Consider the following 13,220-nt stretch of genomic DNA (forward strand, 5'->3'; position numbering starts at 1 on the left):
ACGTGGAGTAAATAATGCTCTAGCATCACGTTCTTATGCATTAAACACTGTCGACTACATAATTAGACATTCAGCTAAGACAGCCTGTCAGTTTTTTTGTTTTTTTTGTTTTTTTCTGGACATGTAAAAATCCTTAGTATAAGCGCACCTGTCATACATCATGTGTGTCGCGTGTGCACTACTACTCTGTTATTTACACAACTGTTAAACAAATGTTGCAGCAATGGCCTAGTAATAACAGACATCCTCAAGAGACAATATTCATATCTCTGTCTGTGCCGATGAAGATCAGGATGGCAGATGCTTAAAACTGAAAGCGAAGTTCATAGCATGAGCTATTTCCTGAAATACTTGGAGACAATTGTATAACATGTAAATATCATTTTAATTTAGTATTAGTTGATCCTTAAATAGTAAAAAAATAAATAAATACCTGAACAAGCTGGTGTCATGGCAAAATCAATGAGTTGTAACTCATGTTGTCGTAGTTTAATGCTGAATCCCACATCTTTGATCCCAATATACATTTACTGAGAGTGAAAATTCACAAAATACACTTATGTTTCTCACTTTTTGATCAGAATGACACATTTTTAATAGATATCCATACAAAATAGGGAACAGTGTGACAGAAGCTTAATTCATGTGTTCATATTTAATGGTAAACATTACATACAGTATTTCTGCAATATAACACTTGAAGAAAAATATCAAATGTCTGCAGTAAATTATAAAAGCTAAATAAAGACTAAATTAGATATGTATTAGCTATACAATGTTATAAAGGCATTTTTATTCATCTTGTTTCTAGACTTTGCTTTGATGCTTCTTTGGTTTGGTGAAGTTTCTAATTCAGTTCATATGAAATTCAAAAGTAATTTATTTATCCAAGTATCTCGTATTTATCTATGTTGCAGTTGATTTTATTAAACTTAATTTTATTAACTTAGAGAGGGCTTTTGTTGTAACACTAGAAAAAATATGTTATTTTTCTTATAAAGAAGTGCAGACTGTGTTGATGCTTAAAATGAGTATTATGGAATATAAAATATTAAAAATGAAATGACTTTACGTAAAAGGGTGAGATCAAGGACAGATGTAACTTGTTTTTTTGTGTGTTTTTTTTAAAGCATTACATGTAAGAATAAAAACAAACAGAAACATTTTGAAGTAGTTTAAGTGCATAAAGGCTGTATATTTGAAAGTTAGGAGTACATAATAAAGATACCATTAAAATAAGAACTTAGAAATATATGACCTACCAATTGAAAAGGACAGAATCATTGTTTTTTTTTATATATATATACATTCTTATATACAGTCTGTTGAATTGTTGAGTCAGATCGTGTTCCAAAAATGCAAGCAATTGTTAAAAACTAGGAAATGAGACATACATCAACATACAACCCATATACATATAAAAAAATAGTTTTTCATCATCAGGAGTGAAGTTCAACATCATTTTCTGCTGATTTTTCATCATTTGCTTTGTTTCTTGCTCTGGTTTGGTAAATTAACCTGTGATGTGAGAACATCAGTAGGAAAATGCAGAGCTCCAAAATAATGGAAGAGACACAGGATGATGACTACAAAGATGATACCTGGTATATGGATGCGAATGGTGAGCAGAGGTATGCTTGTTATATGCGTGGATCAAACAGGAGCACTGCAGTTAAAACATGTTTGTGTTACTAAGAAGCAAACCAAGTTTCCCATCATCTGCGCCCCCTTATTTCTCCCCCTGAATTACATTTCCACTGCTTCTCAAAAGAAAATAAGTTATTTTGGTCCAGGGAAAGGTCTTTACTATTTTATCCATACGAAATTAGGCTAGGTAATTTCTGCATACTATGTTGTTCTCCAAAAAAAAAAAAAAAAAACCCCATCAAAATAAAAGAGTTACACTTTTCTTTATGCTTCCTTCAGAACAAGGAGTCTCGTGTTTCTTTATTCTTCCTACAGAAAAGAGAGCATAAAGTTTCAGTGGGAGGATTAAGGTAAAAACATGCAGAAACAAGAGAAGAGAAGGTGTCCCTGAGTGTATGTGTGCATGTGTGTGAAAGTGTGTGTGTGTGTGTAGGTGTATAGCGTGCCTCTGTCTGCCTATATGGTTTCCACGTAATTAGCGGGGAATAAACCCTGACGGCCGTCTTTGCTCCACCCCCTCCACCAGGCTTTGTCCACTGTCTCCACGTCCCTGATGATGTCACCGGGTTCAAAGGAGATCTCGGATTCGTCCTCTGTGGGAAACACAAGATAACATGGTGAGGACCAGATAATCACAGTGTAATTACTGCAAAACGGAGGCACTTTATGCGAACATGTGTGGTAATTATCCTCCAAATGGCAGCTTACCTGCCTGGTAGTCATACAGAGCTCGGACGCACATATGTCGGTCGGCTAAATCCTGCGGTGGAAAGGAAAATTCAATGGGGGGAAAAAAGAGAACAGGCTATAATCATGAAATGCTGAATTTCTTGTTCAACTAGCATGATAAGTTTGAGAAAAATTACATCACTTCCAGGAACACTGACAGATGTTCCAGTAAAATGTTCAAGTAACTTTTTTTCTGTTGAAATTTCTGGAGTCAAATCATGATATACATCATTCATCATTAGGACAGTCCTGAGCATTGGTGAGGAAAATAAATATATGATACCAAGCTGAATTTGTGAGAATGTTTCTGTAATTGATTTACCTTTGTTGGAGTGAAATGAATATTTGGGTGTCTACCAACCAACAGGAATTCTGACGTGTACAGACCGGTAATGTGCCCATGAGGCGAACAAAGATGCCCTGTCACTTTAAGAAAGTACTCAACTGCTTTTTCTGAAAGACAAATGACTTCAAATCATTGTCATCCTTTCATGCCTCTTGACCACTTTGGACAAGAGGAAATGGCTGTTGGGATGTTTCGCAAAACAAAGTACAAGATATAACGCCACTTGTCATTGATCAATCTGATGTTTGATTGAAGGTTTGGGAGCCTATGACGTGGTCCGATGAGGCCAAAAACGAGATCCCTGACATGAACATGACTTGTGTGTTTGGAGGTGAACACATGTTCAATATGACCCCAAGATCACCTCCCCTACTGCCAAACTCCAGAGTGGATGGGTCTTCAAGCATAACAGTGCTTGAAGACCCATCTCTTATTGCTTGTGGCCAAAGCAACAAGAAAATGGCTTAACAAGAAACACATTAAGGTCCTAGAGTGCCCAGTCCAGTCTCCAATTGACCTTAACATTACAGAAAATCTGTGGAGGTAACAGAAACTTTGAGTTGTCGAACAACAGTTGGGGATATCTATCAATTTGGTTGAAACCAAATTTTCTCTGAAGATGTCTGTTAAGCATCTGATCGACTACAAAAAAATGTCCGACCCCTGTGCCTCCTGGCAAAGGTTTCAGTACCAAGTTTTTTTTTTTCTTGCTTGCAGATCAAGTACTGTACTTATTCGTATATGCATACTACAAAATCCTCATGACTTTCTCACATTTATTTAAAGATTTTTCAGCAGTTTTTCAGATGTCACATCTCTGTCTGTTAAAATAAACCTGCCACAATTATTATGGACAGATTAAATGATTAAATGAGCTGTTAAGTCTAAATTCAGCAGGGTATCAAATAACCATTTCCCTCACTTCATGTCAAGCTTCTACTGTTCTTAATGATTTTATGCCACATTGTTGTGCCACCATTAAGAAATACATCATGGAAATCCATCTTTATTTTACTCTCAATTGGTTTGGAAGAATAAATCTCTGAAGAAAATGTGTAAACGTTGCTGTACGCCTTAAAACATTATATTTAGGTCTGGGGAAAAACAAAAACACCTCTTGTCCATTTTCAGAGATCTGCTGCTCTCTATCCTCAGTGATGTCTCCATCTTCTGTGGTTGTGTGAACTCTGTAGCAGACAGGAGACTCAGAGGTGCTGCCATCTGTGTCTGTTGGACTCAAGGACCTCACTGAAAATACAGAGGAAACTAATTTAGAACAATTCAATCTGAGCTGAAACTGTGAAAATATGTGGTCATTGAAAAAAAAATATAGTTTTAAACCTGTGCCATTTTGTTCCTCTGTGCCGCCACCATTTGTCATCCCATTGGTTGATGGAAGTAGAGTCTCGTGCTTGATATCTTGACGAGCTGGATCAGGATCTTTGATAGCGACATAGGAAAAATCTGAATAGAATTGGAGTTGATTTCAATTATTTTTGAAGGTTTCAGCACATTTATGATCTGTGACAATGCAAGTCAGTAGGAGTGACAAGAACTACCTGTGCATACTGACTCCTCCTCTTCCTCAGAAAACTCAGCAGGCTCAGCAAGAGTCTGGCTGTATCCTGAATAATTGCTCTCTTCTTCGGCTTCCTCTGCCTCCTCTTCAACCTGTGGCATCTCTGCTAGTTCTGCCGGTGATGAAGGGTCAGTTTCCTGTTTTGATGCCACCTCCTCGTCCTCCTCCAGCTCCTTCTCGTTATCCTCCTCATGCTGCTCTTCCATATCCTCCTCCTCATACTTCTCTTCCTTCTCCTCTTCCTCAGGTCCTCTACCTTTACCCTCTTCTTCGTGCTCCTCCTCCTTGTCCAACTCGTTTTGCTCCTCCTTCTCGTCTCCCTTCACGTCTTGCGTCTCTTCTTTATCTACCTCCTTTGTCTCAATCCGGTCTGGTTCAGCGGTGACAGAATCCACCTCTGGTTGTGTTTCAGCTTCATCTCCCTCCTGCTCCTCCTGGAGTTCCTCTTCCTCATCTGCTTCCACCAGCACAGCTTGCACTTTGAAGCCAGTGTCTGAGACCAGCTTGGTGTTGCCGAGGCCTGGTGTGTTGAATTCTGCCAATTGGAACAATTATACAATTAAAATTCAAATACAAAAATCACAAGTATTTGTTGATGGCATTGCAGTGCCTTGCAAACATATATTTTACACATTTCATTGCGACCGCAAACTTAAATGTATTTTATCACTGTTTTAGGTAAGAAAGTAACACTAAGCCATGAATAATTTATATAAGAGGAAATTAATGCATGGCTTGAAAACTGAATTCAGCCCCTTTAAATCCGATGCCCACTCCATGCACTCCGGCCAACCGCCTTTAAAAGTCACCTAATTTTTAAATAGAGTCCACCTGTGTGCACTTTAATTTCAGCATAAATTCAGATGTACTGTGAAGGCTTTTGATCGTTGTTAGAGAGGATTAATAAATAAAGAGCATCATGAAGACCAGAAAAATACCAGACCGGATCGGAATAAGGTGAAGACATTTAAAGCAGAGTTAGGAAAAATGGAAAGAGTGTGGTAGAAGTACAAACCTACCAGAATGGCAGACAGACTGAGCCAGGACAATTTTAATTAGAAGGTAGAAGGAGAAGAAGAAAGCAAATGTTGAAAGAAAGTCACAATTACCCCAAATAAAGTTTGTCATAAACACATCTGTCCTGAAAACACCATTCCCACTGTGAATCATGACAGTAGCAAAACATTGCTGTGGGAAGGTTTTCCTTCAGCATGGATGGAGAAGCTGGTCAAAATTGGCGCTCATGATGAGGCAATATGGGGAAAAGTGCATAGTTTTTACTTACACTCATGTCTAAAATACTTAAAAGCTCTGAAGCATCTGAAAGTTGATAAATATATAATATTTCCATAAATTTGTTCAATATATTCTTGGCTTGCCATTCAGCCTTACCTGTGTTCGGATCGGGACGGTTTGTTAAAAACTGCGAAGGCTCAAAGTTCAAAGGTTGCTGCTCTGCCTCTGAAAGCAGCTGAGCGATGTTTTCATCTATCACAGTCGGAGGCAAAGAATCTAAGAGACTCGGTGAGGCAGGAGGAGCAGACGGTTCTGTCGGTTCTGAAGCCTCGGGCTCGGCCGCGGCCTGAAACCGGTTGGTACTCTGTGGAATACTGGGCAGAGCTGAAACTGGGGGGGCAGGCCGGATGGGTGAGGTGGGCGGAGACATGGGGGCTCTGGGCTTCTCCGGGGAGGCGACGGGGTAAAACTCTGGGCTCCTCGGGGGAGACACGGCCCGGAAAACGGGAGAGTGAGGAGCTCTCGAAAAGGGGGAGACCAACGGAGAAGTGTACGGAGAAGACGCTGCGCTTTCTTCTGCTTTTGAGAAGATGAAAGCTGTATCTGTCAGACTGCGCTGGTATCGTCTAAATGGTTTTCCTGCAGAGGAACAAAGCAGTTATCAGCTCTAAAAATAACACAGGTTGGACATGCAAAAATATATATATATATATATATAATCCTGCGTAAAACAGATTGATGTGTTTTAGAAAGCAATTCTGCATTTTGAAGAGAAAAAAAAACAAATCCTACCACTGCGGGAAGATCCAGGACTGGTGGGGCTCTGTGATGAAGATGATGACAGTTGTCTGAAAAACTCTCTGGGGTTCATGGAGCGCTGGGACACCAATGCTGCTGCCTCCTACAGGTCATCAAATATACAGCAGTAAAAAAAAATTGAATGTGCAGAAATAAGTACAGCTACAACCAGAAGTTTACAAACACAAGACACATACTAATTAATATTTTTCTCCCTGCCTGACATTAACTCAGATCAAACTCCTCTTGTTTTAGGACATCATTACTACCAAAATGCTTTCTTTCTTCAATATTGAGAGAAAAATATGTATGTGATTTATTTGCAAATGTCTTCAAAATCATAGGTTTACATACAGTATAAAAGACAATTATCCGTGATCCTAAGCAAAGGAAGTTACGGAAATATCTCTAGATATTGTTCTTGATATATATTTCTAGTATTTAGCAAATAGAAATAATTTTGTAATTCTAACTTCCCCAAAACACGAGAAGTTTGATCTAATTTAACTTCAGACAGTGAAGAAAAAAAGGTGCTTTTTTTATTATTATTTAGTGTATGTAAACCTCTTGTTTCAACTATTTATAGAAATAACTGACTAATTTCAGTTCTGCAAAAAGTCCAAATCTTCTAAGAATAAACATGATTTTTCATCACTCAGTCACAAAAGGGTCATTTTAACAGTCATTTGGCAGGAACAACTTACAGCTGCTTTCTCTATGGATTCACTTCGTCTAAGACGAGCCCTCATATCCTCTTCATGCTCTCTTTGCTGCAGCTCCTGGTAGAAAAACAATACATGTATCTGGGTGTTTTATCTGCAAACACTTAAGCTGTGATTTACAGAAAGCATGCTTCAAGTAATGCTTTTTGTTTCTTTTTGATTTAGTAGAACCTCTATCAACATTGTATGCCCCCATTTTAACTTTCACACAATTTCTCTGCAGTCATAGCGTCAAATCATAACGCTGAAATACCGTGTGATGTGAGAAAAGGCTCAGCAAAAGTTTGTGTTTTGTTTTTATCCTCACCCATCTTAACTTCTCCTTCTTGCGTAGCTCTTCTTCTTCTGCTCTTTGTTTTTGTCTGTAAAAAATAATTTCAATGAAACAGGTGAGAGTTTAAAGTCTTTTAGCAATTAAACAGATTATACTATACTTTGTTTCTTTTGATAAGAATAAATTATGTTTAAATGAGGATGCCAATGAGTGAGGTGAACTTTTGGAAGAACTTTGAACTTGGCATTACTTGGCATTACTACTTTATATATACTTATATATATACTTTATATATATATATGTATGTGGAGAATTTATCTAATAAAGAAAAAAAAATAACATTTCTAACATTTACCCTCGAGGGCAAGGAGATGGTGACAGCTGTACAATATGCACACCTAGCTGCATGTCTATGTGCTTCAAACTTCACAATATAAACTGAAGGTTTGTGTCTTAATTCGCAAAACCTTCAGATTATGTCCAGCTGTTTCTATGCATGTTTTCTGTTGTAATTGTGTGGGAGAATGCTGAAGGCAGGAAGTGAGTTAAGGTGTGGATCTGCAAGTAATTAACAAGAGACAGAATTACATCTGATCAGATGTAAACAACCTTATCTTTAAAAACTTTAATGCCTAAAGAAAGTGAATGATCGAAAACATGTTCATGCAAATATATTTTATACATAAGTTTTAATCTGTGAAGTTAATTAAAAATTAGTCAGAGGTGAACTGGCATAACGTTCAATGCAGTGTTCAGACCTCTGCTCCTCAATCATCTGAAGTTTTTCGTTCATTTTTCTGTCTCTCTCCTCTGCATCCCTTCGCTCCTTCAGAATTCTCTCTCTTTCAAGCCGCCGTCTCTCCTCCGTCGCCCTTCTCTTTTCCTCATCTTTGCGCGCTTCCTCTTCACGCTGAAACACACGAAGGGCATCAAAATAACGTATTTTAGTTCATGCATTCAGTTTTTTTTATTCTTTGTCTTGCATTTGTTGAAATTATGTTAATCAAAAGTCCATCTTTGCATGCATTTGACGTACTTCAGCACGTGCCCAGAAGGAGTCTCTGTTAATTAGTCTCATCTCCATCGCGGCATTAGTTTTTCTGTAGTTTGTACCCTAAAGAGAAATATAAATGGAACAGTATTAATGAGAGTGACACCAAAAAGGTACGGTTTCATTTGACGGGCAAGCTGGGAGTAAAAAGTGTTTTTGTAGAAACGGACTTTCTGTCTTAAAAGACGTTTTATGGATAAATGAAATGCTCTGTCTCCATCTGATGGACAAACAGAGTAGTGCAAGACACTCACAACAAGTTCCTCCTTGTCCGCAGACCTGGAGCTCCTCCTCACCCACTGTGTGGGAGCCTGAGTTTGAGTCTTACTCAGCTCAGCTCTTACCCTGTCCTCTGTCACATCCTCTGGCTTTTCTGCACTAATGAAAGCATGTGCTTCCTGAAACACAGAGGACAAGGAATGAAAAAACAAAAAAAACGACAGGCGTAAGACAGATATGAATTTAATCCATTCTCATATGCAGTGGCTCTGTTCATAGACACAATGCTGTTAACACACACAGTACTTCTTGTGGTTTTCTCTCACTCTCATATTAGTTATAACTTTGAGTTATGAAAATTTGAAGCCAAACAGTTGTGCAACTCCTTCAGCTGTACAGACAACGAGAGAGAGGGGGGGAAAAAAACAACAGCAAAGGCCAAAGCATGAGAACAAGAATGTGATGCTTGGTTTATGGATTGCCAAAAGAGGGAGAAGGGAAATGAGAAGTGTAGGGGCCAGAAGATATCCAGAAAATTGTGAAGGTAGTATTACCTAAAAGCAGACAGGATTGATACAGTTTTTTCTGCCAGTTTTAGCTTTTTGAAATGTATTTTGAGTTTTTTTTTTTTTTTCGAAGCTTATCACCTTAAAAAATAAATCTCCCTAAAGTTGTTGTTTTTTTTTTGTTTGTTTTTTTTCCCACCCTGAAACACTAAGCAAACACCATTATTAGGTAAAGTGTCTAATAGTCTCTCCCAAAGAAACGCTTCAGTCTCTGGGGATATTTAGAGAAAAACTATAAATCAAAAAAAAAAAAAAAAAAATCTCTTGACATTCTGAAACTGAGAGCCTTTAGATGTTTTATCACCACGCTTTTGTTTGGATGCAGGCATCTGAGCGCAGCCAAGGACCTTAGAATAATTTCCCTGAGAGAATAATTCCAGGCTTGTTCCCAAAGGCCGTGTCTGTCAACCTCCTACAGGAAAGCACAGCTTTATATCTGAGTGACAACACTGACACTGAACAGAACTTTCAGTGTGCCTTATAATAAGCATCACTATAGTGTGCAATCCATATCAATCTTGCTGTCAATGCCAACTGCACATACTTGGCTCATGAACCAGACAAGGAGTCCACAGAGCTGACAGTCAGAAAAGGACGGTCAAAAAAAACTTATGTAGTAATGGCTCCCGAAGCAGATGTGCAGGGATCAATTTTGATATGAGCCAGGGAAGAAAAATGTTTTTTTTTTACAGTAATTCAGTAAGAGCAGGACGTAAAAGAACTGTTAAATGTTATCATATTACTCAGACAAAAGAAAGATGTTTTCATATTTGTCACTTAACTATATCGATACAACCTTTGACACGAGAAGATAATGAGATGATGACCTCATACTTGTCAACAAGAGTCTCGTACCGATGGATTTAACTTGTTCCTTTTTCAAGATGGAATGAGGATGCAACAAAAAAAAAAAATCCAGTTATCTTGCACATTTTGAGGAATTTTTTATTCCAAAGAAAGTCATAATTAGACATACAGTATATGGTTAAAAATAAACAAACACCCATCACAAATTGTCTTTTAGCAAACATGGTTCAGTGGCCAAACATTTGTTGAAACCATCAAGAATATCTTGACGTAATTCTGGCACCGACTCATCTTAGTCCAAATATTTTCAACAGAGCTGAGGGTACTCCAGAAGTGTAGCCTCACCCTGATTTCTCCATTCCTAAACCAATTCAGTGTGAGTGTTTGAATCATGGTCTACTTGTTTAACAAGTAAAGAAATTCTTTCTACAACTTTCAGTCACAAACACATTTAAATGCAGATGGTGGTTTCATTGTAAAAGAAAAAAAGCTGCCATGCAGCAGTGGCCTCTGACCACAAGCAGCAGGTAAGGTAGGTGAAGTGTCTTTCCTATGGAAATGAGAAATCCTTAGGATTTTTTGCATTATTTTATTTTTTAAGGTCTAAGCACAGATCTTGATATCACCATCTAAAGTAAATACTTCAGTATTGATTCAGGGTGGAGAAAGGAGTGTGTCGGTCAATGGTTAGTTTCACTGCATAATTCTGAAATGGGGTGACGCTGTATGATGGATGTGAAATAATCTTTAAGGGTCTGTGGCACTGATGACCTGTGACAATGAAAAGTCACTGTTGGTATGCGACTGGAACCTGTCTGGGGGAGGAGGGGGAATGAGTCCAAGGTGATATGACAAGATTTTTGCTATAATTGGACTCAGTTTCGCACAAACTGTCTTTCTGCTCTGGAACCAAACTGTTCCACGGCATTTTCCCGACTCAGCTCAGTGGAAGAAGCAGCATAAGTAAGCATACGTGCGAAAATTCAATTTTTTTTCCCAGTCAAAGTTTGTCTCAGATGGCAGATGGATGACTTATGAAATGTCACTGATAGACTTCCAAAAGTTGATTTTATGGCACATCCACAGCATTATCTACAGTGTCTTACGAAAGTGTTCACACCCATAGACTTTTTTTGTTCTTTTTTTCAGACATTGCGATGTTACAACCACACACTTCTGTATATTTTACTGGAATTCAAGGTGACAGACACGAAGTTGTGCATAACATCTGATTTGGAAGAAAACTTGATGCAACGCTTTCACCGTTTTCATTTGGAACAAGAGTCACTGGTGGTGACGGCGGTAGGAGTTCAAATCCTCGGTCTTGTCTCAGTCGTCGTGTGTTTGGGCAAGACACCTGACCAGCCTTGCTGGTCAGAAGGCCTGGTGCCACAGCTGCACCGCAGTCTTGTTTCTGTCAGACTGTCCCAGGTCAGCTGTGGCTACAAAGTAGGTCATCACCATCTGCAAGCGGATGACTGAATGTAGAGCGAAGCGCAGTGGGGTCCTTTAGAGTTAATAAAGTACCATGCAGCCCATTTACCCTTTAGAATCAGAAGAGTGTCATCAGCATATGAATCCACTTTCACCAAAGTTTCACCAGGGTAAACTTTACAGAACAGCTTTACCCTGCAGTTACAGCTGTAGTTCTATTTGGGCTGGTTTCTCCAGGCATTGTACATCTTGATACTGAAATGTTTGTTAGCAAAACACCTCAAGATCAGGTCAGGTTGGAAGAAAGCTTTCATGACGTCAATTTTCATGTCTTCGAGTTTTAAAACCACAGTTTCAGTTACAATTGGACATTCTTATACATGAATGTTCTTTTATTAAAGATTACATTTTTTTGCTCTGTATGTTTTGGGTTGTTAACCTGCTATGGTGAACCTAGGTTTTCTTCCTAGACTGCTCTTTATTTTGTCCATCTCCATCATATTCATCAATCCTGACTAATTCTGTGTTCCTATTAAGAAAAAGCATCCAAATAACATGATGCTCCCAGCACCATGTTGCACAGAGGAAAAAAGTGTTGGTCTTCCTCAAAACGGCATTTTACATGTAAGACGTAAAAGTCAACTTTTTTCTCAAATATGTTTTGGCTTTCTTCTTGTTACCCTCTCTAAATTATGCAGTGTGTTGCACAAGTAATAGTTTTTCTCTCAACAGATTGCCCTACTTAAGACATGGATCTTTAACGCTGCTTTGCTGATGAATGCTCTCCTTGCCAGAGAGCTGTCAGTAGGTGGATGATTCCAATTGTTGACTAAAGTTCTTTACAGATGAGCTGTACTGAGATTATTTGACACAGGTGAAATTTATTTCCACATATCAGAGTAAATGAGACTGAATATAAACACACACCACACTGTGGATCTATTCATTTGTGTATTTGCTACCTCGTGTAAAAATCCCAATAAATAAAAACTATGTTCTATACGAGGTTTACAAAACTAAAGCAATAAACAAAACGTTAAGAGCCAGTGACAAACTTAATGAATATATTTTCATTTGCGCTGTTCTCCTTCAGAGTCTGTCATTGCCATTTCAAAGACAATAACAGAAATTAACATCTATGATGAATTTACGCACTGAATCTAAAGATGAACTACATACAAAAATAAGAAGAATTGAAACCAAAATGGTTTGAACTCTGCATTATATAACAGATAAAAAAAAAAAAAGCTGCAGCGTTTCAGGGTTCACTGATTTGACATGAACATCTTTCTTCATATTTTGTTTACAGCATCTAGACAGTCTTTTCTTCAAATCCAACTTTCCATCCCTGTTTTCTTACAGACTCATCTTCATATATTTCATACGGACTCAAACGCAAAACCTTACTGATCCAAGTTTTCTTAGCTAATATCCATGACAATGTGAATCCTTGCCCGCTATTCAGCTTTAGCTTTCATAAGCCAATGCAACTGTAGACTTCAATCTGTAACAGAACCAAATCAGCAGCTGCAGACTCGCCTCGACAGAACCTATTCACTGCCAGCCGAGACATGCAGCACAGATAGCCGAAAAACCTAAGTAAAGAGAAAAAGAGGAATGAGAATGGAGGAAAATATTAATCACAAAGAAAATATAGGAAAATCTCCCACAGTGACAGACAAGATTCTGAGAAATATTAGCTGAGCTTTCAATTATACCATTAATCAGTGTGTGTGTGTGTGTGTGTGTGCATGTGCGTGTGCGTGTGTGCGTGTGTGCGTGCGTGCGTGCGTGTGTGTGTGTGTTATGAAA

At 38.3% G+C, this 13,220-nt stretch overlaps 1 protein-coding gene across 3 annotated transcripts in view; it reads right to left on the reverse strand.

The window, feature by feature from the left end:
* Positions 1–570: 570 nt before the first annotated feature.
* Positions 571–13,220, reverse strand: part of LOC106925858 (uncharacterized) — a 36,206-nt gene continuing 23,556 nt past the window's right edge. The window contains exons 5-17 of one of the 3 annotated variants that reach the window (XM_088008946.1): positions 8,637–8,780; positions 8,368–8,445; positions 8,090–8,241; positions 7,365–7,419; positions 7,040–7,114; positions 6,330–6,438; positions 5,694–6,176; positions 4,282–4,836; positions 4,064–4,186; positions 3,837–3,970; positions 2,356–2,407; positions 2,094–2,240; positions 571–1,956 (exon numbers count right to left, since the gene is read on the reverse strand). In XM_088008946.1, coding sequence (XP_087865072.1) covers positions 2,104–2,240; positions 2,356–2,407; positions 3,837–3,970; positions 4,064–4,186; positions 4,282–4,836; positions 5,694–6,176; positions 6,330–6,438; positions 7,040–7,114; positions 7,365–7,419; positions 8,090–8,241; positions 8,368–8,445; positions 8,637–8,780 — 2,097 coding nt within the window. In that variant the 3' untranslated portion in view covers positions 571–1,956; positions 2,094–2,103. Of the gene's footprint in view, positions 2,241–2,355; positions 2,408–3,836; positions 3,971–4,063; positions 4,187–4,281; positions 4,837–5,693; positions 6,177–6,329; positions 6,439–7,039; positions 7,115–7,364; positions 7,420–8,089; positions 8,242–8,367; positions 8,446–8,636; positions 8,781–13,220 lie in introns of all 3 variants that reach the window. The other 2 variants (XM_015000401.2, XM_015000400.2) reach the window with 2 other exon arrangements.

Source organism: Poecilia mexicana, unplaced genomic scaffold, assembly GCF_051168715.1.
Source record: "Poecilia mexicana isolate PSO_F unplaced genomic scaffold, ASM5116871v1 scaffold_9, whole genome shotgun sequence".
Lineage (NCBI taxonomy): Eukaryota > Metazoa > Chordata > Actinopteri > Cyprinodontiformes > Poeciliidae > Poecilia > Poecilia mexicana.